Consider the following 22,671-nt stretch of genomic DNA (forward strand, 5'->3'; position numbering starts at 1 on the left):
TTATAAGGATTTTCTCTACATAACCAATACCATCCTTTCCCTTCAGGAATGGCCCACCACTGGACTACGATACCATCTGTATTAATAGTGTGATTGCAATTTGAATAGTTACCTACACCTGTGGCATTTAAACAAACATAATCTACTCTGGTTCCTGGTGTAATACACTTTTGTACACAGGTATAATATTTTCTACTTGGATTAGGATTAACTATCTCAAGTTTTAACTTTTCGCTTGGACATAGATTGCTGGTGTTCACCCACAAATTTGTCCATGAGATAGTGCAGGGAATTGAAACGCCAATTAATGGAAAGTTTGGATTTTCTCCTGATTTAGGCAACTGTGCACACACCCAACAGTCACTACAGTTAAAAACTTTAGTAGCACTGTGCATTAATTTCAGGTATAAATTTTGGTCCCAAGCTTGTATGCTGATTATCATAAAGTCCAGATTATAACCAACGCAGTTTTATACGTAGGGGTCCTGTAGGTTCGATCAATCAATTTCTAATTTTTTTTGCTAATTTCTTGTAACAATTTTGCACTAAAATGTGAGAAGAAATTGCTGCTGGTACTCCAAAATGAGGTATTACCTCGTTTAATAATGTTTTAATTACTTGTCTTCCATTATTTATTCTACAAGGGAATGCTTCTGGCCACCCTGAAAAAGTATCTGTTAACACCAACAAATACTGGTAGCCTCCTTTTCTTGGTAATTCAGAAAAATCTATTTGCCACTGCTGTCCTGGATAACTTCCTCTCCCAGTTGTCCCTATTTGATTTCTATTTTCAGTTTTAGGATTATTCTTAAGACAGAGCTGACATTGTTTTGTCACTAGTTGAACTATGGTGTATAGATTCCTTCCTACAATTCATTTGTCTAAATGTTTATAGAAAGAGTTGCTACCCCAATGAGTTTTATTATGTTCCTCCTGAACTAGCTTCCAGAGTTGATTATAGGGAATTACAATTCACCCATCAGGTATCTGAACGCAGCCCTCTTTGTTTTCCTGTCCTTTCAGATCTTCAGTTAACTTTCTATCCTCTTTTGAATATATAGGTTGAGATTTCTCAATTGTTAGTTTGCCCTCAGGGATTAAGGACATGATTTTAGATTATTCAGCTGCTCGTTTGGTTTCAAAATCGGCCAAGTTATTTCCAGTTTCCTGAGTAGAGTCAGCTTGTTGATGCCCTTTACAATACATAATGGATACTTCCTCAGGTAGCTTCCAGTAGCTGTAGAATTTCTGTAGCATGTTTAATCTGTTTCCTTTGTGTGTTCAAAAGTCCTCATTCTTTCCAGATGACACCATGTGTATGGACCACACCAAATGCATATTTAGAATCAGTCCAAATATTTATTATTTTATCTCTAGCCAATTCCAGGACTCTCGTTAAGGCTATTGTTTCTGCCTTTTGGGCAGAGGTGTTTGCAGGTAAAGGTTTAGCTTCTGCTACCTGTGAAGTGGTGGTAACGGCATATCCTGCCTTCCATTCACCATTTTTCATGAAACTACTACCATCAGTAAACCAAGAGTCAACATGTTCCAGAGGTTTTTCTTTCAAATCTGGTAGGCTTGAATATACAGTCTCTATAGTGGCCAAGCAGTCATGTGTTGGTGGTTCTGCTGATTCTTCCTGCAAAACGGATACAGAACATTAGTGACCACAATTTCTATGTCATCGTGTTCCACAAGAGTAGCCTGGTATTTTAAAAAAAGTGAAGGATATAACTGGTGCGCTCCATTCTGTTCCAGGACTGCTGATACAACATGGGACACTGATACAGTGATCTTTTGTCCCAGTGTGAGTTTGTGAGCCTCTTCAATATTCATGACAACTGCTGCCACAGCCGTTAGGCATCCCAGCCATCCTTTGCTCGCTTCATGCAGCTGTTTTGAAAAATACGCCACTGCGCTTTTATAGGGTCCTAATTTCTGAGCAAGGACCCCCAAAGCTATTCCCTGTTCTTCACAGGAATATAGCCAAAAGGGTTTAGTCACATCCAGAAGTCACAGAGCTGAAGCTCTCATTAGCTCCGTTTTTAAATTTCTAAAAGCCTCCTCTGCTGAATCAGTCCATTCTAAAGAGGGAGGATTTCCTTTTCATAGTTCATACAGTGGTCTTACCAGAACACCATAATCATGGATCCAAAGTCTGCACCATCTGGGTATTCCCAGGGATGTCCAGAGTTCCTTGACAGTTGACAGTCGTGGAGTTTGACAAATGGCTTCTTTTCTAGCAATTCCAAGTTCTCTCTGTCCTCCTCTTCTTTCATATCCTAGGTAGGAAACTCGGGTTTGTATTAGTTGATCCTGTTGTTTGGATACCCGAAAACCATTCAGTCCCTGAAAATTTAATAATCCCACTGTCCACTAGACACATTCTTTTGTTTTGTAGCAATTAATAGGTCATCCACACATTGTAACAGAGTCCCTGTCTGAGTGGGTGGCTTCTATCATTCTAATTCCCGTGCTAACTGATTTCCAAAAATCATTGGACTGTTTTTAAACCCTTGAGGTAATACCGTCCAAGTTAATTGAGTTTTCCTTCCTGTGTCAGAATTTTCCCATTCAAAAGCAAATAAATTCTGGCTTTCTTTGGCCAATGGTAAGCAAGAGAGAACATCCTCTAAATCCAGGACAGCAAACCATTTCTGATTTAGTTTTAGTTTGGTCAGTAAAGTATATGAATTAGCCACCACAGGGTGGGTGTCCTCTACTATTTTATTTATTGCCCTTAAGTCTTGAAGTAGCCTATAGCTTTTACCGTCTGCTTTCTTTACTGGTAAAATTAGGGTGTTATATTCCAATGCACATTCCACTAATCATATTTTAGAAGCCTATCAGTTGTTTCTTTAATACCCCTTCTATCTTGTATCCTTAAAGGCATCAATTTAAAACATACAGCATATCTAAAGTTACAGAATTGTTTCAAATACTTATGCATAGGGTGGCTTCCTGGTTCATAACATTAGAATTCTAGGTAAAGGACATGTTGTTTGCAGATCAATACACTTATAGTAACAGACAATGAAAAATAACGCTTCTTCAGGAGAATAAAGTATGAACATAAAAAAAAGATTAAAAAGTGTATGATGGCAGTCAATTTTGGCACTCAAAATCATAGAATCATAGAATAGTTAGGGTTGGAAAGGACCTTAAGATCATCTAGTTCCAACCCCCCTGCCATGGACAGGGACATCTCACCCAAGGCTTCATCCAACCTGGTCTTGAACACTGCCAGGGGTGGGGCATTCACAACCTCCCTGAGCAGCCCATTCCAGTGCCTCACCACCCTAACAGGAAAGAATTTCCTCCTTATATCCAATCTAAACTTCCCCTGTTTAAGTTTAAAATTGTTACCCCTTGTCCTGTCATTACAGTCCCTAATGAAGAGTCCCTCCCCAGCATCCCTATAGGCCTCCTTCAGATTCTGGAAGGCTGCTATGAGGTCTCCACGCAGCCTTCTCTTCTCCAGGCTGAACAGCCCCAACTTTCTCAGCCTATCTTCATACAGGAGGTGCTCCAGTTCCCTGATCATCCTCATTGCCCTTCTCTGGACCTGTTCCAACAGTTCCATGTCCTTTTCATGTTGAGGACACCAGAACTGCACACAATACTCCAGGTGAGGTCTCACAAGAGCAGAGTAGAGGGGCAGGATCACTTCCTTCGACCTGCTGGTCACGCTCCTTTTGATGCAGCCCAGGATACGGTTGGCTTTCTGGGCTGCGAGCACACACTGCCGGCTCATGTTCATTTTCTCATTGACCAGCACCCCCAAGTCCTTCTCTGCAGGGCTGCTCTGAATCTCTTCTCTGCCCAACCTGTAGCTGTGCCTGGGATTGCTCTGACCCAGGTGCAGGACCTTGCACTTGGCATGGTTAAACTTCATGAGGTTGGCATCAGCCCACCTCACAAGCGTGTCAAGGTCCCTCTGGATGGCATTCCTTCCCTCCAGCTTATCAACTGAACCACACAGCTTGGTGTCATCGGCAAACTTGCTGAGGGCACACTCAATCCCACTGTCCATCAGTTGATAAAAAAATAGTTTTTTATCAGTTTGTCGTGGTTTAAACCCAGTCAGGTAACTCGTTCACTCGCTTTCCCCCCTTTCTTGCCCTCCCCCTGCTCTCGGAGGGACGGAGAGGAGAATCAGAAGAATGCAACTCCCACGGGTTGAGATAAGAACAGTTTAGTAACTAAGGTATAACACAAATCACTACTGCTACCACCAATAATAATAATGACAAAGGAAATAACAAGGGAAGAGAATACAACACCTCAGCACCAGCTGACCGATAACTCCCCCCCAAGCCCGACCAAGCTCCGACCGATACCTCCTCCAACCCTGCAGTCTCCCAGCCCTTCCGGCTAACTCCCAGTTACATCCTGGGCATGACGTGCTGTGGTATGGAATACCTCTTTGGTCAGTTTGGGTCAGGTGTCCTGTCTCTGCTTCCTCCTGGCTTCCCCTCCCCCCTGGCAGAGCATGAGGCTCACAAAGTCCTTGGCCAAACCAAAACATCTCTATCAGCTCTGTTCCCGAGCCGAAAGTCAAAACACTGCACTGCACCAGCTACCAAGGAGGAGAAACATGACTGCTACTGCTGAACCCAGGACACAGTTTTTATCAGTTGATAAAAAATAGTTTTAATTTCTAATCAGCCAAACAACCCCCCCCTCTTCTGAAAAGTGCTGCTTCTGTTCTAACTAGCACAGATCATAATAGAAAGTGTCTTTAATTTCCATCAGTCAGGCATCATGAGTGTACTGTGAGTCTTCGTGTTGTGATCCAGTAACTTTAGTTTGAAAATACTTTATATTTGAAAGTTTTATTTCCTACTTTGCTTATCCTTATTCCTGTTGGGATGTTAACAGTTTTGAAGGCCTTTGAAGGCCTCGGACAGATCCATGTGTAAGCTAATTTTTGGCTCAAAAGAACTTTAAATATCCTTATTTCTTGCCCAAATAAGAGCTTTATACAAAAAAAAAAAAGAAAAAACAAACTCCACAACCACAACAACAGAAAAAAACAAAACAAAAAACAAACCGCCACCCAAATAAAAACCCAACAAACCAACCAAAAAGAAAAAAAAAAAAAGAAACCAAACAAATGGCTAAAATGCTAAGTAAATTTTGCTTTCTGTGCTTAGGGTTATTGTAAATGGTAAGTTTAAACTTTCTTATACTATAAACTAGTCTTTTGACTGTAAAACATCCAGATCTCATTTCCAGCATATTTCAGAATACCAAGTTACTCCAGTCTGCTAGAGTAGAAATGAAAAATCTAGGCTGTTCTTTTTCTTCTCCTCCTCCTGTCCCAATAATATAGAGAAATTTGCAGGCAAAAAAATGCTCAGTGAAGAGAACTCAAACTGTTGCTTAAATTCTTACTTAGTTCAGGTCAATTCTGAATGGTTCACATTGCATAACACCTGCTAACATAGTTTGAAGACTTTTTCTTCACCTAATTATTACATTAATAGATTGATATAACAGCTGGTGTCTGAAGGGATTACAATACCGTATTTTGTAGAAAAAGTGAATACTGTGTTTCTGTGGGACTACGGGGTGGAGGATTTACTGTCCCTACATCATTTCTATATATTACTGTGGTGAAAAACAAGATTTGTCATCGCTTTCCTTCAGTATCAGTGTTGCAGGAAGTCAAGTCAGTATAATCAGAATGTCTGAATGTCTTTGACCAATTTCTTTCATGAGTCTCCTAGATCCTATGACTTCAGGTCTATTCCTTGCCTATATCTGTATATGAAACTTCCTGATAAAATGTAGATTTTGTAATACTGATATTCTAATTTTAAATAAATAGAAATAGTGAACTCTGAACCTGAAAAGCTTTGCTATGTGACTTGATGGGTGCAGTTGGAGGGTGAGATAAGGAAATGAACGTTCGTATCTCTGTATAAGCTTTGCTCTTGTTGTATTGCTGTGGAAATCTGCTTTATTCCTATGATTGAATAGTTGACTGTAATTATTGTCTGTTGCAGATGAGCCGACGCGTTCCTTGAGTGGTCTCATCTTGAAGAATAATGTAAAAGCACATTTTCACAACTTTCCCAATGGGGTAACTGATTTCATTAAAAGTGAATGTCTGAACAACATTGGTGATTCCTCCCCCTTAATTAGAGCTACTGTAGGTAAGTTTGCTCTTATTGCTGTCTTCTGCATACTGAAAATGTTACTGATATGAGTGAGAGCTGCACTAGTGACATAAAGAGTTATGAAACTTCTGAAACTCTTTGTTTCTGATAATTGTCACAAATTTACCATGTTTAAATGCTGATATTCATCTTCAGTGTGAATGTACAAAAGTTACACTTTCTTTTACTTCCTATTCTCTTAGAAATTATTTAGAAATTCAGTTAATATCTCTCGAAATGTAACTGAACATAATTTTATTTGAATCGATGAAAATCGAGCTTGCTCCCAATTTCTATACCTAAAACCAGGAACAAGGTAAAGGTCTGACTTCAGGACTCTTTTGGTACTCTGCTTGCATCAGTGAAGCACTTCTGTTGGCTGATTTGCTGTGCCCCGCCCCCTGTATGCACACACACACACATCCCTGCAGGGAATCATCATACGATGCATAACATTCACATAACAAGTTTCAGTTTTTAAATATCTTCTGTCAGAAAACAGTAGATCAGGTGTGATGTACAGTAATCATAGAATGGTTTGGGTTGCTTGTTTTCAAGCACTTATTCTTCGATTTCTCCTAGTACAAAATGTCTGTGGATTAGTACCTCAATTACTGCTTAGCTTTGAGTGATCCTTGCAGGGATTATTCAAACACATATGAACTCTGAAGATGGCTAGCAACTGATGAACTGTATGCTTGTGCAAGTTGCCATTTAGCACTTGCTTTCACCCTGAGCTTTTGCAAAGATGGAAGCAAGCTGATTAATCCCAGAAATCACCTCTCTGAGGAGAATGAGCATGGCAATAGTTTATTTTAGAGCTGTGACTTGAGCCCAAGTGGTAACTACATGTTTTTATATCCTTACTTAGCTTTTCCCCATTTTAATCTTCAAATGAGTAACAGTGTGGAAGTTCTCTGTGCTATACAGTACAGGTTTTTAAACTCCATGTGCTAATGTTGAAATACAGATTCAAGTTCAAAAAAGATAGCTGCATCTCTTAAGGACCCACAGACTTACCAGGAAATAAATGCATCTCTTTAGGCAGTGTCTGTAACTGGTCTTAAAACCTTCTAGGGATTCTAGTCTATAGTGTAGTGTAGCTTGTGCTTAAAAGCAAACAGGGAAATAGTTTGAGTGTTTAAGAGTAGTAGCAGGTCTGGAAAGCTTTATTGCAGAAGGAAAGTGAAAGCTAATGATTGCCCTGTGAGGAAGAATTTTGTTAAGTCCGGCTTTTCAGAAAAGGAGTTCAGAAAGCAGCTTGAGGAGCTACAGATGCAAAACACCACCCCAAAAAACACAGCCTCTCACTGTCCTGTTACTGGCATGAAAGTGCTGAAGCATAGCTGCTTTCTCTTTATGTTCTACTTTTTTAATTATAGATTGATGCTGTAAACTGAGGTTGCATGTAACTGAAAGTGACATAAAAGATGCTGTCATGACAATTATGTTTTTAGCAATTTCTGATGTCCCTCTGAAGTTTTGATCTCTCATATGTTTACTGTTCAATTAGCCCAACTGCTATATTCATTAGATTTCACATTTGTCAAATGAAGTATCAACAGATTCTGTAATACTGTTTTGAAGTTCATAAAAAACAAAGGCCACCTTTGTAAAGATTTCAGATTTCTAACCCTGCAGCTTAGTATGTTGGTCAGAAGAATGGGCCTGTTTTAACTGTCAGCTCTAACCCAAACCTATCAAAAAGCTGCAAGCTATCAAATTGATAATTTTTTTACTTTGATTATTCTTCTGATGTCCATGTTTCTGTGCCTGAAGTTTCGCAGAGAAAGCCACAAAGGCTAATCTCTGGTGTCATTGGTTCTCTGCTGGCCAAATAAAGCTGCAGGTGGGTGGGAAAAATTTCACATTTGAAAGATGATGAAGGTCATTAGGAGCCCATGAAGATTTCTTTTAACATGAACATAAGCACTTAAAACTTAATTTTGTGTGGCTGTTTCCTCATTGTTTTTAAAACCTTTTGCAAAGCTTCAAATGCCAAAGCTGTTGCCTCTCTAAGTTCCTGATACTACTCTTTTTTTTTTTTTGTCCCCACTAAAGTGCCTCTATGATTACAATAACACTAGTGCAGTGTTAAATGGCTTCTCCACAGACCTGTAAAGAAAGTTCACAATGACACATTGCCAGCTTTACTAGCACAAGGCTTCAATGGTCACCCAGCCCCTGGACGTTGACAGCAGCCCCCACTGAACACAGTGCAGTCAGCCCCACGTGGAACTGGCCTCTAGTTTTATTGCTGTGCTTTATGCACCTGTGGATAGAGGGCACACCTATCTAAAGAATCCTGACTGATAAATAGATTTGAGATCTCTTGAGTTCGAACAAAGCACGGTAACGGTAACCTAAGCTCGTATCATTTTATTAGTTACACTCTGAGGGTAATTATCTAATGTATGGAGAAGAAGAGAGAAAGAGGGGAAGAGAAAAAGCGATTAAAAATAGTCACAACCTGGATCCCGCAGCATCCCGTGGATCTGTTGACAGTCCTCAGCAGTCGGCGGTGGGTGCACACACGGTTTCTTCAGTGACACTTTTATAGTTGCAGCTTCGCTGATTCATTCCTCATGAGACGTCTTATGCCAGTCGCTTTCTCGGTGATGTCAGTGTTGCTGGGCATGGGCGGGACCTTCACATCCCTGACCCTCCTGCTGCTTGCTGGGTACCTGCAGTGGGTGCTGGCCACAGCCAATCAGTGTCTGTGGCACGGGAACAGGAGCAGGAGGAGAATGAGGCAGGGGGAAAGGGGGCATTCGTGGCTGACATTGAGGTGTGCTTAGCCCCTAATACACGGTCTGTGCGACCACGGTCGTCCTTTTTTGGTTGGCCGTTTTGAACAGAAGGTGAAACTTAAGATTTTCTGAGACATCATAAAAGATGTCAGAGCCAAGTCCCACATGTATGTGATCTGGACTGCATATATCTCTTCTGCAAAGGGCAGTGGCCTCAAGATGCTTCTTGCCTATTCGTCTGGAAGTATTTTCTCCCGGGTTATCATGTTGCTGTCATATTGCCTTTTGGAAGAACACTTAAAGTAGTTTTCAGATAGTCTTCCCTTTGGCTGTGAAAGCTCACATATGATTACAAGTATATCCAGACCATTTGTCATCCTCTGAAACCACCTCTAGGACTTTGAAAAAATCTTCAACTCTTTTCCAAAACTACCTGCTCCTTTGAGTCTTTCAGCTTGTGTCACATGTCAGTACAAAAGAGTTCCAGGAATTCATTTTTCAAACAAATCCGCCAGATTTCAGTTGGGGAGATATTTTTGCAATTTAAGTAGTTTGACTAGGGGGCAAGAAAATGCATTTATTTTGTTCTTGTGAAGTTCAGTTTAATCTAAAAAATTGAAATTACTTTTTAAGAAGTTTATCATTAAGATTCAGCAACAGTAAAATAAATGTTTTGTATTAATGCATTGTAGGACCATAATATTCAGGAGAAATGCAGTCTTTATGACTCTATAGGTCTCCTTAGGCTTTTGGAAATCTTTTCAGTTGCAGTTATGAAAATGGATACTACTTCTGGAGCTGTAAAATTGTGTTTTACCTCTGTCTTCATTTTTGCCTTTTGTCTGTGTGGGTTCTCCAGCCTATTGCATCAAAGGAAACATGATGCAAAGTATCTTTTAGTTACTATGTGTCTTAGCCAGAATGCCCTTTGCTCTGTAATGTTGTCCAGTATTCTTGTGTACTTAACAAGATTTTTAACATTTTATTGCAAGGAAAAATTGTGTGTTGTGATTTATCAATGAAAAAGTTTGGGAATTTTTTTTCCATCACTTGTCACTTGGGAGATTACTAGTTGTAGTACTAGCAAGTTTTTTGTATTCATATGGTCTACTAGAAGTAACTGTCAGTAGCATAACGGGTTATTCTACCTGTTTCATTTTGTCTTGAGGCAAAATGGACTCATACAAAGTCAGTCCTAGTTTATAAGTAGCTTTCCCTGTTCCTATGACCTAATTAGTTTTTCCTGGGATTTCTGTATGTGCTGGAAACTATTTGTGACTCTTTGGGCTGACCTGTTTGCTGGATCTCAACCAGCCAATCGTTACAGCTGATCACTGGATGACCTGCCATAGTGTGTAAGCTGTTAGTAGGTATCTCGGTCTTAGAATATCTCCTTAATGTTTTGTGTAAACACAGTAAAGTTGTGATCACATAACTTACTGCTGTGTGGTTAATTTATTGAATGACATATTTGCACATTCATGCTTTTGTACCATAATAAGCGGTGACTTGAGGTGGATACTCTGTATTTACTGAAGGTCAAGTTTTTTATAGTGTTTGTTAAATTCAGTGCCAAAGCTGCCCTGCAGTGTTTGAGTATGATTATCTTCTTAACTGGAGTGACTCTACTTGATTTTGCACATCTGAGCCCTTCATAGTAGCAGGAAGGAGCAACCCACCTTTGCGTTTCAAAGCCCTTCAAAAACTAATTAAATGTAATTAAGTGTAATTCTTTTTATGCTTGCCATTTCTTCACAAAACAAGAAAGTTCTCAACTCTTTAGATCTTTGAAAGGAGAAAAATGAGAAAAACTGGTATGAAACACGTGGAGGTATGTGAAATCTCATTTCCCTCATCCATCTGATTCCTCTAGGCATTCTGATAACAACCATTGCCTCAAAAGGAGAACTACAGAATTGGCCTGAACTCTTACCAAAGCTTTGTGGTCTGTTGGATTCTGAAGATTACAATACCTGTGAGGTAAGGAGATTTATCAAAAACAGATTATAATCTGAATTTGATTATTTTCTCTTTGTGTTTACATGCCCATATGTTCTCCTCAGAGAACAGTGGCTCAAATTTGATACTTTGGCCTGAATTCCATGTTTTTACTGTTCATTCAAACAAATTAGTTTACTTTGCATAAAGGAGAATAAGACTGCAGATGGGTAGTAACGGCATCTCAGCTGAGAAGTGTCCTGAAGTTACCACTTTGTAATGTCTAATCTTTTAGGCATCATCCCTCTCATAAAGCTAACCCTGAATTCTCTTACATGAAAGTAGTGTTCATTTGTTTTGTAACTTAATCTGGAAAAGCTGTATCGGGGTGAAATAAACTATTGTTCAGTGTGTATGAAGGAAATTTAAAAATACCAATTTAACTGTTTTAAACTATGATGAGAAAAAAGGCCTTGTCTGATCTACAAGTATCTGCGATAACATGACTTTAATTGCTTGATACTGTGTCCATGAGAGTGTGTGAAGCATTTGGTATAAAATAATGCTCAGAGGTAGGATAATGGTCCAGGATGCAATGCTGGTATGTGGAGGTTTAGTGCTGTTTTCTCAAGAAAAAGAAAAACAACAACCAACCACTTGAAAGTGGATCTTAAATTGACCATCATATCCAAAGCTCTGCCCCATAACAAACCATAAATGGCATACAATTATTTATATATTAAAGGGATACTTTGGCATCTGAACATTTATTTCTCAAATAAGAACCAGCTTTTAAGCATTTTTAAAAATACGATTGAATAGATGATCACTGAATGCTAAAATTAAAATTGCCACTTATCCATTAGTGACTCACTCAGCTTGAGAGTTTACAGATGTTGGTATAAAGTGCTTAAATAAAAACCCTTTAAGGATATTAAAGGACAGGCTGAGAAAGTTGGGGCTGTTCAGCCTGCAGAAGAGGAAGCTGCGTGGAGACCTCATAGCAGCTTTCCAGTATCTGAAGGGGGCCTACAAGGATGCTGGAGAGGGACTCTTCATCAGGGACTGTAGCAACAGGACAAGGGGTAATAGTTTTAAATATAAACAGGGAAAGCTCAGGTTAGATATAAGGAAGCAGTTTGTTACTGTGAGGGTGGTGAGGCACTGGCACGGGTTGCCGAAAGAAGTTGCGAATGCTCCATCCCTGGTGGTGTTCAAGGCGAGGCTGGACAGAGCCTTGGGCGACATGGTCAGTGTGAGGCATCCCTGCCCATGGAACTGTATGATCTTAAGGTCCTTTCAACCCTAACCACTCTATGATTCTGTGATGTTCCAATTCTGTATTTAGTTAGGTGCATTTATTGTGTTAAATAGCTATGTTTATTGTGTTATGCTGAAATTACCTGTTGTGTGCAAAGCCTGAAATCTGGCTTTGATCAGATGTGAAAAAGTTTTTAGTTTGGTTTGTTTGATGTTTTGTATTGTTTTTTTGTTGTTTGTTTTTTTTTAATAGGGTGCTTTTGGTGCTCTTCAGAAGATATGTGAAGATTCTGCTGAAATCTTAGATAGTGATGTATTGGACCGACCACTTAATATCATGATACCTAAGTTCTTGCAGTTCTTCAAGCACAGCAGTCCAAAAATAAGGTAGGTTTAGGTGTTGTACTACAGTTACCTTTTTATTTATGTAACTTTTATTTACATGAGCAGCAAGGTTGCTATTTGTAGATCTGTTTAAAACATGAATAGTTTTTCTTAAATGGTGCTGCAGAGATCCAGAGATTCCATGCACTAGTAATTTCAGTGTTTATCTGCTTAGTTAATGAACAGTCTCACCTCTTTATACATTTTTTCCAAATGTACAATTAGCCTGTGACTTTGAAAATCAAACTGTTTCTTGTAAGTTTTTGCATATGTACTGATTTTCTTCCTAGCAGATAGTGCAATACTGTGTTTTGGCTTTAGTCTGAGGACAGTGCTGATAACACACTGATTTTTTAGTTGTCGCTAAGTAATGCTCTAGTTCAAGAGCTTTTCAGTTCTGCCAGTGAGGAGGTGCATATGAAGCCAGGAGGGAGAGCGGAAACAGGACACCTGACCTGAACTAGCCAAAAGGGTGTTCCATGCCATTGAATATTATGTTCAGTGTATAAACTGGGGGGGGGGGGAGTTAGCTGGAAGGAGCTGAACGCTGCTCTGGGACGGGCTGGGCATTAGTCAGTGGGTGGTGAGCAGTTGTACTGTGCATCACTAGGGTTTTTTTTGAGAATGGTTATTCTGTTCTCTCTCTTTATTGCCTATTATTTACATTTTACTTAATTTCAGTTATTAAACTCTTCTCAACCCATTTTTTTTACCTTTTTCCAATTCTCCTTCCTGTGCTGCTGCTAGGGACAGTGAGCAAGCAGCTGCGTAGTTCATAGAATCATAGAATAGTTAGGGCGGGAAAGGACCTTAAGGTCATCAAGTTCCAACCCCCCTGCCATGGGCAGGAACACCTGGGCTTAAGCTATGATAGCATATTATTAGGAAAAATGTAGTGCTGTGGTTAGAACTTAGCCTTCTGTTCAGAATGAACAATTTTGTATTCATTTAGTAATGACTTCAGCAGTAGGAGAGTCAAAATTCTTTTGCTGATCGTAGTTTCTGGGATATTGCAGGAAAAAAAATCTGGTTTAACTGCACCAAAGTTTGGAAAGCTCTTTATCTTTCAGCTGAATCAAATTAAAAAGGTTCATCATCTTTTCACTGTAAACCTGTATTAATCTCTCCAAAGTAAAAGAAGTATTGGATAGAGTGAAAATTCCAGAGTTAAATGTTTTTTGCTAATATTCATTAGAAAGAACGGTAGGTCTTACCCTAAAATGAGGCAACAGTGTACCCCTGCCACAAAGAAGGCTGATGGTTTCCTGTGCTGGAGTGTTACCAGCTGGTTAAAGGAGGTGATCCTTCCCCTCATCTTCCAGGTGAGGCCAGTATTGTTTCCATTTCTGTGCTGTCCAGTGCAAAAGAGACATGGACATACTGGACAGAGTCTAGGAAAGGGCCATGTAGACGATGAAGGGACTGGTGCATCTCTCCTGTGAGGAGAGACTGAGAGACCTGGGGCTGGGAGAGCTTATCAATGTATGTAAAAATCTGGAGAGAGGGCACAAAAAAAAAAGGCATGGCCAGGCTCTTTTAAGTGATGCCCACTTAAAGGACCAGAGGCAATGGGCACAAACAGAAACACAGGAGGTTCCCTCTGAACATCAGGAAACATTTTTTTTTGCCTGTGAGGGTGAGTGAGCAATGGAATGGGTTGCCCGGAGGGGTGGTGAAGTCTCCATCCTTGAAGATACTCAAAAGCCATCTGGACATGGGCAGCTGGCTGTAGTTGGCCTTGCTTGAGCAGAGGAATTGAACCAGATGACCCCCAGAGGTGCCTTCCGACCTCAACCATTCTATGATTCTGTGAAATGAATTTTTAACTCGTTTGAAAATTACATTGAAAGATGCTGCAACTTGAAGGTGGCAATTCTTTATCACCAATAGTAGTAGCTGGGAAAGACAAAGAGGAGGGAGTATAACTTGTAATATATCATAAGATTCAAACAAGATTTAGAAACTCACCTGAAATAGGTGCACACTAAGAAAAGTATGTAACAAAGCAGTATCTTGCTCTTGTGGAAATACGAATTTAGTACTTTGCTGGAGCTAGGAGAGATGGATTAAAACATACTTTTTTCTTTATCACACTATACAGTTTTTCACTTTTTTCCTGTGCTGTGATGTTTGTATCTTTGAAACTATTAAACCGGTTTCAGGTTTAAAGCAAGCTACTTGCTGACCTGCAGCCTTTTTTCAGTATAGTGCTGACGTATGAAAACTGTTACTAGTGTCAGTAAAATACTTTAGATCTGTCAGGGCAACTTCTGAACAATGTTTTATGAAAAATGTCTGAACAGAGTAGAAATTCGAAGTTACTTTAGTAAAAACAATTTAACGAAACTTCAAAGGCTTTTACAGGTAAAGCCTTGTGCGTTTACTTATGGAATTTGACTTCTCTGTGTCTGAGAATAAGAAAGGCCTGGAAGTAATGGCTTTGCATGAAATGGAGCAGAACCAGTGTTTAAATTTTTCATATGCTTCTACCACAAGTGTTTTATTGTATCCTACTACAAGTATGTCTGTGTTCTAAGCTACAGATACATTGTTGACACTTACTGGTCCCACTAAATATTAAAAATATTGCAAAAGCAATTGGATACTTGACAACAAAGAAGGGCTTTTAAAAATTTGACCAAGTTGGTTTGTATGGAATTGTTAGTATCTGAGAAGATCAATAATCATAAAATATTCAAAAAGAGCATCCTTGCGTGCTGCTTGAAATAAATATGCCAAACGTCCTGCTTTAGTTTTTATTTACTGAAGACTTTATTTTAAAATATTCATTAGATATGTCAGAATATAAGCATTATTAACTAAACTAGAGTTGGTTTAATTAGACTACTAAACTTATAACTGGCTTAGTAATTTTGCTTAGTAATACTATGTGCAGATTTGCTCCCTCTTGATGATGACTGGACATTGTAATTTGCTTCCTAATGTTTCTGATATCTATGTACAGTTTAGAAAATGTTTTTAACTCATTTAAAATGTGTATTTTAACTGTTCCATTTGTAGATCTCATGCTGTTGCATGCGTCAATCAATTTATCATCAGCAGAACTCAAGCTCTTATGTTGCACATAGATTCTTTTATTGAGGTGGGTGTGCATTCTTGGTTTGGGGTCTGAGTGTTTTGAATTATGTTTTACAACCACCTCTATCCCCAAACTCCCCATTTCTGGTTGCCTATTCTTAGTTTCAGTCCTCGTGGATTGAAGCTCATTCTGTGTGGTTCTGCTCAGAATTGATTAGTCTAAGCACGCTCCAAGCCCAAAAAATAGTATTTTGAAAGATGCTTCCTCTCCATGACTAGAGTAAACTTTTGCTGCAGAAAGGTGTAAAAGTAACGGCACTTAGCTGGCGTGGAAAGTGCAGTCAGTACAAGGATTATCATGTCACTGAGTCCTGTGTTCCTCTGAATACTGCTACTGAACATGGATTAGAAGGGTGGTACTTTGGGTTACCTAGAGTATTTGATTTCTCCTCTTATGTACTGATGGAGCTTTCTAGTCTCAAAACTTCATTTATGCTTAAGAGAAAAAAAAACCCAAACCACTGTTCTTTTGCCAGTGTTAACATTATATAGTGTTTTGGTTATGTGTACAATACACATTGAGAGTCTGAAGAGTTCATTTGCTAAACCATATGTCTTTAAGAAGTAAAATGGTATTCCGAGATGTGGGGTCAAAGAGTACAGAAGTACATTTTTGTATACTTCAGTTTGATGAACTGAGACTTTTCAACTGGTACTACTTCCCAACAGAATCTTTTTGCACTGGCTGGTGATGAGGAGCCTGAAGTACGCAAAAATGTTTGCCGTGCTCTGGTAATGTTGCTGGAAGTTCGAATGGATCGTCTGCTTCCTCATATGATTAGTATAGTTGAGGTGAGTCTTATTTCCCAGATTGCATGCTGAAAAAAAAATGTCTGGGGTTGCATGAATAGTAACAGATAAAAAGCATTCATCAGAACTATTATGTTACGCTTGCAGTTGTCTACTCTTCAATTTTCCTTCAAGACTGGGATTGCAAAACTTTCTTTTTAGCTAATTGCCAACTCAACACAGTATTTGACAGGCAGTGCATACAACAGTTGTATATTCTTCCTTTATTGATCCCGAAATGGCTAGGATCAGTTATACTCTAGAGCAGCCAGACACTGCTGAACCCTAATTTACAAGATCATGTTAAAAGTCCAGTACCTGTGCTGATACTGTGGTATTTTACACATTGAAGCTGTCACTTTTTGCAGATGTGTTGATCATTACAGGATAAGGCTTATTATTTTATATAGCTGAGATACTCTTTGAGCATTCAGTTGTAGAGGTTAATGTAGTTTGATAGTTCCTTTACCATTCTAGACTAGTGCAGACTTGTCTACCAGCGGACCAGTCAGCTCTGTTTTTTTGTCTGCTCAGCTGTTCAAGATGTGAGTAATTTCCAAATTTCTGTGAAATACTGGCAGTTTCTAGGTAGTGTTTAACATATGCTACTTGCCAGACCAGAAATACTTCTAAGATCATAATGTTTCTCATGTAGATTTCATGTGGACAAGTGGGTCATAACCCAGTGTCGAATTCCATAAAGAATATGTCCAGACAACACAAAGAAGGTGATAATGTTTTTCTGCTCCTATACACAGGCATTAGAGATGCGTAAAACTGAGGTGACCCTTCACAGCCTTGGCCTGCTGTCTAGTCTTCCTGTATGGTGTTTGTAATTTATTGTGCTAAAGCAACTATTTGCATAGCCTAAAGTAGTAGAAATTTTTCATTAAAAGTACTTACTAAAATTTGGCATTACAATATTAAAAATAAAAAAAAAAATTAAATATCCTCCCTATAGTGGGCTTTGTTACTAGGGCCGCTCTTCTTTGTCCTTGGTTTTCAGGCTGTGTATACAGCTATCTTACATCCCTGAGTACAACTAGCCTTTTCAGTCTACCACTATCTTAACTTCAAGGAGTATATAGTCTGATACTTATAATAGATACTTAAAGAGGAAATGACAGTGTGAGGGGCATTGTTAAACAGTCTACGTTTCGTCATTCCGTCTTCTTGATGAATAACAAATCTACAACAAAATAGTGGATTTTCAAGCCCTTTGGGGAAAATGCCCACGTGCATTAAGGAAACCTTGCTTGCAGTGAGTAGGACATTCTTCAGCTTTACTGAGATACAGTCTGTTGGCAACACAGAACAGAGCAGTATTTCTGTTTCTATGAGTTCATAGTCACAATAGTGACTCTTCAGGAAAAGCTCAAGGTATGGTGCAATTCTGTAGGATGGGGTGCTGTTCTTGGCAAGTTTTGCATCCTTGAAATAAATAGTGATATTAAAGGTTCCTCTGTTTTATTTAGTTTTGAGAATAAATGGTATTTTGAATCAACTGAAGAAGGATTTCTTTTGCTCTAGATCCATGTGCAAGGAAATGTAGCTCCATGGACTTCCATGAGGTTTTCTAAAATGAACAGGAGAATCAGTTGTATCAGAAATAAGGGCTGGCATGGAATGTTTTGGTAGCTGTGTATAACTGTTGTAGCAGCAGTCCACTTAGCTTTTTCTTTATGCAGGTATTTGATTATTTTTGATTGAAGGAGGACTGGATTTTAGTAGCAGGCTTAAAGATTTGATATCGAGTCTATGAATTGTAGTCATGCTTGAAAATTTGACACTTCCTTCTCCCCCCAACATTGTCATCCGGTCAAGTAATCAAGATTTGGAAGGGAAGTTTCTTTATGGTACTGTAAATAAAAATATTTCCATCTTACTAAGGATATATTTGTACCTTTTGATTCAAAACTGCAAAGGGGCAGTAAAAAAAAAATACGCTGTTTATTATACTAGGTCTCTTCAGTTTCTTGGTAATTATGTTCTCACTTAAGCAATGGAGAAATTTAGAATCTGAACATCTAGTATTAATAAAGAAGTCTCTTAGCTTATTCTCACAGTAGTCTTAAGTACTCTTTCATGTCTGTTTCTTCCTCTCACCCCAGAGAAATAGTCTGGTTTTGTGACCATAATTTGCAATGTTGGTAACTTCTGGACACTTGAAACTTCTATCTTATACACGTAATACATTTTTATATTGTGTAGTACATGCTTCAGAGAACCCAGGACCAAGATGAAAATGTGGCTTTGGAGGCTTGTGAGTTTTGGCTGACTTTGGCTGAACAGCCAATTTGTAAAGAGGTATTATGTCGGCATCTTACTAAGTAAGTATTAAGAATTATAACTCCTTTTTATTTTGAAATAGTAATCTTGAAACTTCAGTTGACTCGTTCCTGGTTGGTCTTACAAAGACTGAATCTAGCTTGTGGTATGCTTAGAAGAATTTTCTTGTAGCTATTTCCTGTGCCTAATAAAAATGACTGTAGCACAGAGTTCACCGAAAGGACTGTGGAGGATTTCAGACACAGTGACTTCCAGAAGCAGTTCAAGTTGTATCACTGTGGTGCTTTACATGAAGCTTAACAGGCTTCACATGGATGCAAAAATGTGCTAATGTGCACTTAAACAAAAATCTTTACATGCCATTACCTGTCATATCTGGTATGCTGTGAGCATGTTGTCTTGACTACCACTGAGGTAGCCATCTCTGGGCAATGCTTCTATGTGCAGAGCCGTGTAAAGAATGTTCCCTGTTTTATAAAGAATATAATGACATCATTGGATTTAGGAATCAATTTTATATCAGTTGCTACTGCAATTTAAACTTGAAGAAGCGTTTTACTTCTGCAGCCTGATAGTCATGTAAGTTTCAAAAAATGCCTCAAAATGTAGGTCTTTAAATGGGAATGAATATCCATATTTGAGATGTAAACAATCAGCAAATTTTTGGTTTTCATAAGCAATTAGAAAGTTGATAACTGAGATTAAAAACACCTGTTGTAGCAGTGGAGGAATAGGAGTTGAAAACAGGAGAACTGATGCTATGAGAAATAATTTTAAATTATAGAATGGTTTTACTTATTTCCTACTCTTGTAGCTCAAAAGACAAAAGAAGGGTAGCACAATTGAGTGACTGCCCACATCTCAATACACGTCATGTTTATACTGAGAATAACAGTAGTTTATTAACTACTGGTATTAAACCTGTCTTGGCCCACATGAATATCGACACTGTGAAGCATCATACTAATTTTTTTAAGCTTTTAAATTTCTAGAAGAACAAGTACATAAGAGTAACATGACACTTCTCTCATAACCTTGCAATGTCATGTTTGTGCAAAGCACCTTACTTGTTGGTGAATCCCGTTTAACTCGGGAGTGATAAAAGTTTATCAGTACTTGATGATAATCTTTTTTTTTTTTTAAATGTTCAATTGAAAGTGGAACATGATCTTCTAAAAACCCACACATGTAGTATCTAATATCTTTTCAGCTAATATCTTTTTATCCATTTAGCTCCTATAGGCTTTTTTTATGAAATATGTAGCTCCTGCATACTTCATGAAGTATGCTGCAGAAATGACAATGAATTGTTGATACGTATACTTACTATTCCTTCATTCAAAATTTAGAAGGTAACGTGCCATTGCAATGCATGAATATTACTGCTGGCCTAGTACCTTTGAAAACAATACTTCTCAGCTGCAGAATATAGAGAAATTGAGTCTGTCAGTGGGGCTGGGTCAGTCCATGGTCATTATCAGCTTGATTTGGCTTCTAAGACATATTTTTAGTGGAGAACGTGGTTTGATGTGAAGTATATACTCTCTATACATCTCTACAGCCGTACATAGCCATAATCAATTTAATAATGAAGTAAATTTTAATGTAGATCAATCAAGATCTCTGCAATGTTGGAGACTTGTCTTACTGAGGTAATGACAGAAAGATAGGAGGGCTTCATGTAGTTAGTATTCCATTTTAAGATGAAAGTAAGGTAGAGTCTTCAACCACAAGTAAATAAAATGATGAGCATTATTTGTGAGAGCCAACTTATTTGTCATGCATATTATGGGAGTTTGAATTCTTACTGAAAACTTGTAGACTTAATTTATTAAAGGTGTTTCAGAATAAATTAATCATATGGAAGAATATCTGGTTTTTAATTTATTTAAAACTCAGTTATGCCATCTGGCTCCCTCTGCTTAAAAATCTGTTATTTGCAGTTAACACTTTCAGTTACAAAGTATCCGTGAGCCTTATGGAGCTTGGTTTAGGTACTAGCTTTGGTTATCAGGTTAAGTTGTTGGGGGGTTTATTATTTTGGGGATGAAGGTTACAGCCAAGATTACAGTCCAGGTAACTGAAAACTGGCTTGCTTTTTTATGTATTATTTTGACATATATCAATATTTCTTTGTAGGCTGATACCTGTGCTGGTAAATGGTATGAAATATTCAGAGATTGATATTATTTTGTTGAAGGTGAGCATCAACTTCTTTCACTGTGTAAGAATATCTGGTTAGCTTCCGACCTACAAGTCAGAATGATTCAGACCAGAATGGGCAGATCTGCCCTCCCATCTATTCAATGGAGAATTAGCTTTCAGGGGCAAGGTGTGCTGTTTCAACACTAAACACAACTGCTGTCATGTTTGTCGCAAAATAATCTGCAAGCTTTCCTCCTTTGCCTTACTCCCTTCCATCCAGTTTAGGCAGAATATTACCCATGAACTACTGCAACAGTGCAGCCTAAAAAACAGTTCATAATTAGTTCTAATGCCTTTTAGATTGAATACACAGCTTTTTCCACTGCTACTTTTTAGAATATATCTGTGTACCAGCATTTCCTTATTACTGTCTTTCTAGTTTATTCCATCAAGAGTAATTTCTTAAAAAGATATATACTTTGAGTGTGAGTTTACCTTTCTTGCTTCTGTGTTCCTGTCATTTCTGCTTAATGTGGCAGCAGAATGGAGGAACAATGGAACAATTTAGTTAGCTGGGCAGCACAAGTGGGATGTGAATCTTTTATATGCTTACAAAATCTTGAACTAAAACTACGTTTTTAGCTTCCTTGGCCAATATAGTTGGAGTAGTTTATCTGATAAAACATTTTGGTGACAGGGGGATGTTGAAGAAGACGAAGCTATTCCAGATAGTGAACAGGACATTAGACCTCGTTTTCATCGTTCACGGACAGTGGCTCAGCAACATGAAGAAGATGGTATTGAAGATGATGATGATGATGACGATGAACTTGATGATGATGATACTATTTCTGACTGGAATTTAAGTATGTCAAAGTAATGTGTAAAATGTTTCAAAACACAACTATTTATGTAATAAGAGGACCACAGTAAAAAGAGGACTTTGTAGGAATATTGAGAGTATGGAATATGGAGGGGGAGTCTTGACTATGTAACTGGCAAAAGTTAGCCATCTGTAAGCTTATTTCTTATTTTGAATATGGCAGATCGAGCAACAAACATTTATGGGATGCAGTTCAACAGAACTTTTGGACTTAAAATTTTATTTCTACAAGATAACGAAAACCATGTATCACCTGTTTAATGTCAATTAAAAAAAAACAAAACCCAACCCTTTACACACTGATAGCTGTAGGGGGCTTAATAATGCTTCTGTTTATTTCATTCTTCCCTCTAAAATCAGTTTGTGTGTTTTGTTTTGTGGTTTTTGTGGGGTGTTTTGTTTGTGCCTTTGTTGTTTGTTGCAGTTTTTTTCCATGTGAACATGCTACACCACTGACAGCCATTACTAGTAGTTCTATTCTATGTGAGGAGTTTGCTTCTGACCAGACTATAGTACATTAGTTATGAAAAGAGATACAGTTATCTTAGTTATTACAGGAGATAGGTGTGAGGAAACCACAGTTGACCTGTGTGCAGGTCATTAGGACCTTCAGGCCAATAGACCATTATGATAAGGAAAGAAAACACCACAAACTGATTTTTAAGCTCAGTGGTAGAAAATAGTGAAATTCTGACAAATCTGACAAATTCATTTTGCAAGCAGTCTTACTGTGGAATAATGTTTTGAGATTCAGATACATCCACACAACTTTTTTCATTCCAAGGTCCTGAGTTTTCACAAAAGGTTAATGTACCTTAAAGCTTATGAATTTTGAGATCATATGCTATTATTATTAAAATTAATACTGATAAGCTTGGTTCTATAAAGCCTCTTTTTAAAAATAGTGTTGTTTTATATTCATAATGCTGTTCTGGTCACTGCTATATGTAGAGATTGCAGAATTAAACAC

General features: G+C 38.3%; 1 protein-coding gene across 2 annotated transcripts in view; it reads left to right on the forward strand.

Moving 5' to 3' along the window:
• The window catches only part of TNPO1 (transportin 1), a 65,815-nt gene that overhangs the window by 19,338 nt on the left and 23,806 nt on the right, over window positions 1-22,671 (forward strand). For both annotated transcript variants that reach the window (XR_009747303.1, XM_061475865.1), the window contains exons 4-11: window positions 6,012-6,161; window positions 10,788-10,894; window positions 12,366-12,499; window positions 15,518-15,599; window positions 16,265-16,387; window positions 18,596-18,714; window positions 20,813-20,873; window positions 21,516-21,684. Coding sequence is in view for 1 of the 2 variants with exons in the window: in XM_061475865.1 (XP_061331849.1) it covers window positions 6,012-6,161; window positions 10,788-10,894; window positions 12,366-12,499; window positions 15,518-15,599; window positions 16,265-16,387; window positions 18,596-18,714; window positions 20,813-20,873; window positions 21,516-21,684 (945 nt within the window). In the remaining variant the exon portion in view is untranslated. The remainder of the gene's footprint in view (window positions 1-6,011; window positions 6,162-10,787; window positions 10,895-12,365; window positions 12,500-15,517; window positions 15,600-16,264; window positions 16,388-18,595; window positions 18,715-20,812; window positions 20,874-21,515; window positions 21,685-22,671) is intronic.

The sequence above is a fragment of the Pezoporus flaviventris genome, unplaced genomic scaffold (genome assembly GCF_033815535.1).
Source record: "Pezoporus flaviventris isolate CSIRO_AGI_PZ_B2104156 unplaced genomic scaffold, CSIRO_AGI_Pfla_v1 ptg000090l, whole genome shotgun sequence".
In the NCBI taxonomy this organism is placed as follows: Eukaryota; Metazoa; Chordata; class Aves; order Psittaciformes; family Psittacidae; genus Pezoporus; species Pezoporus flaviventris.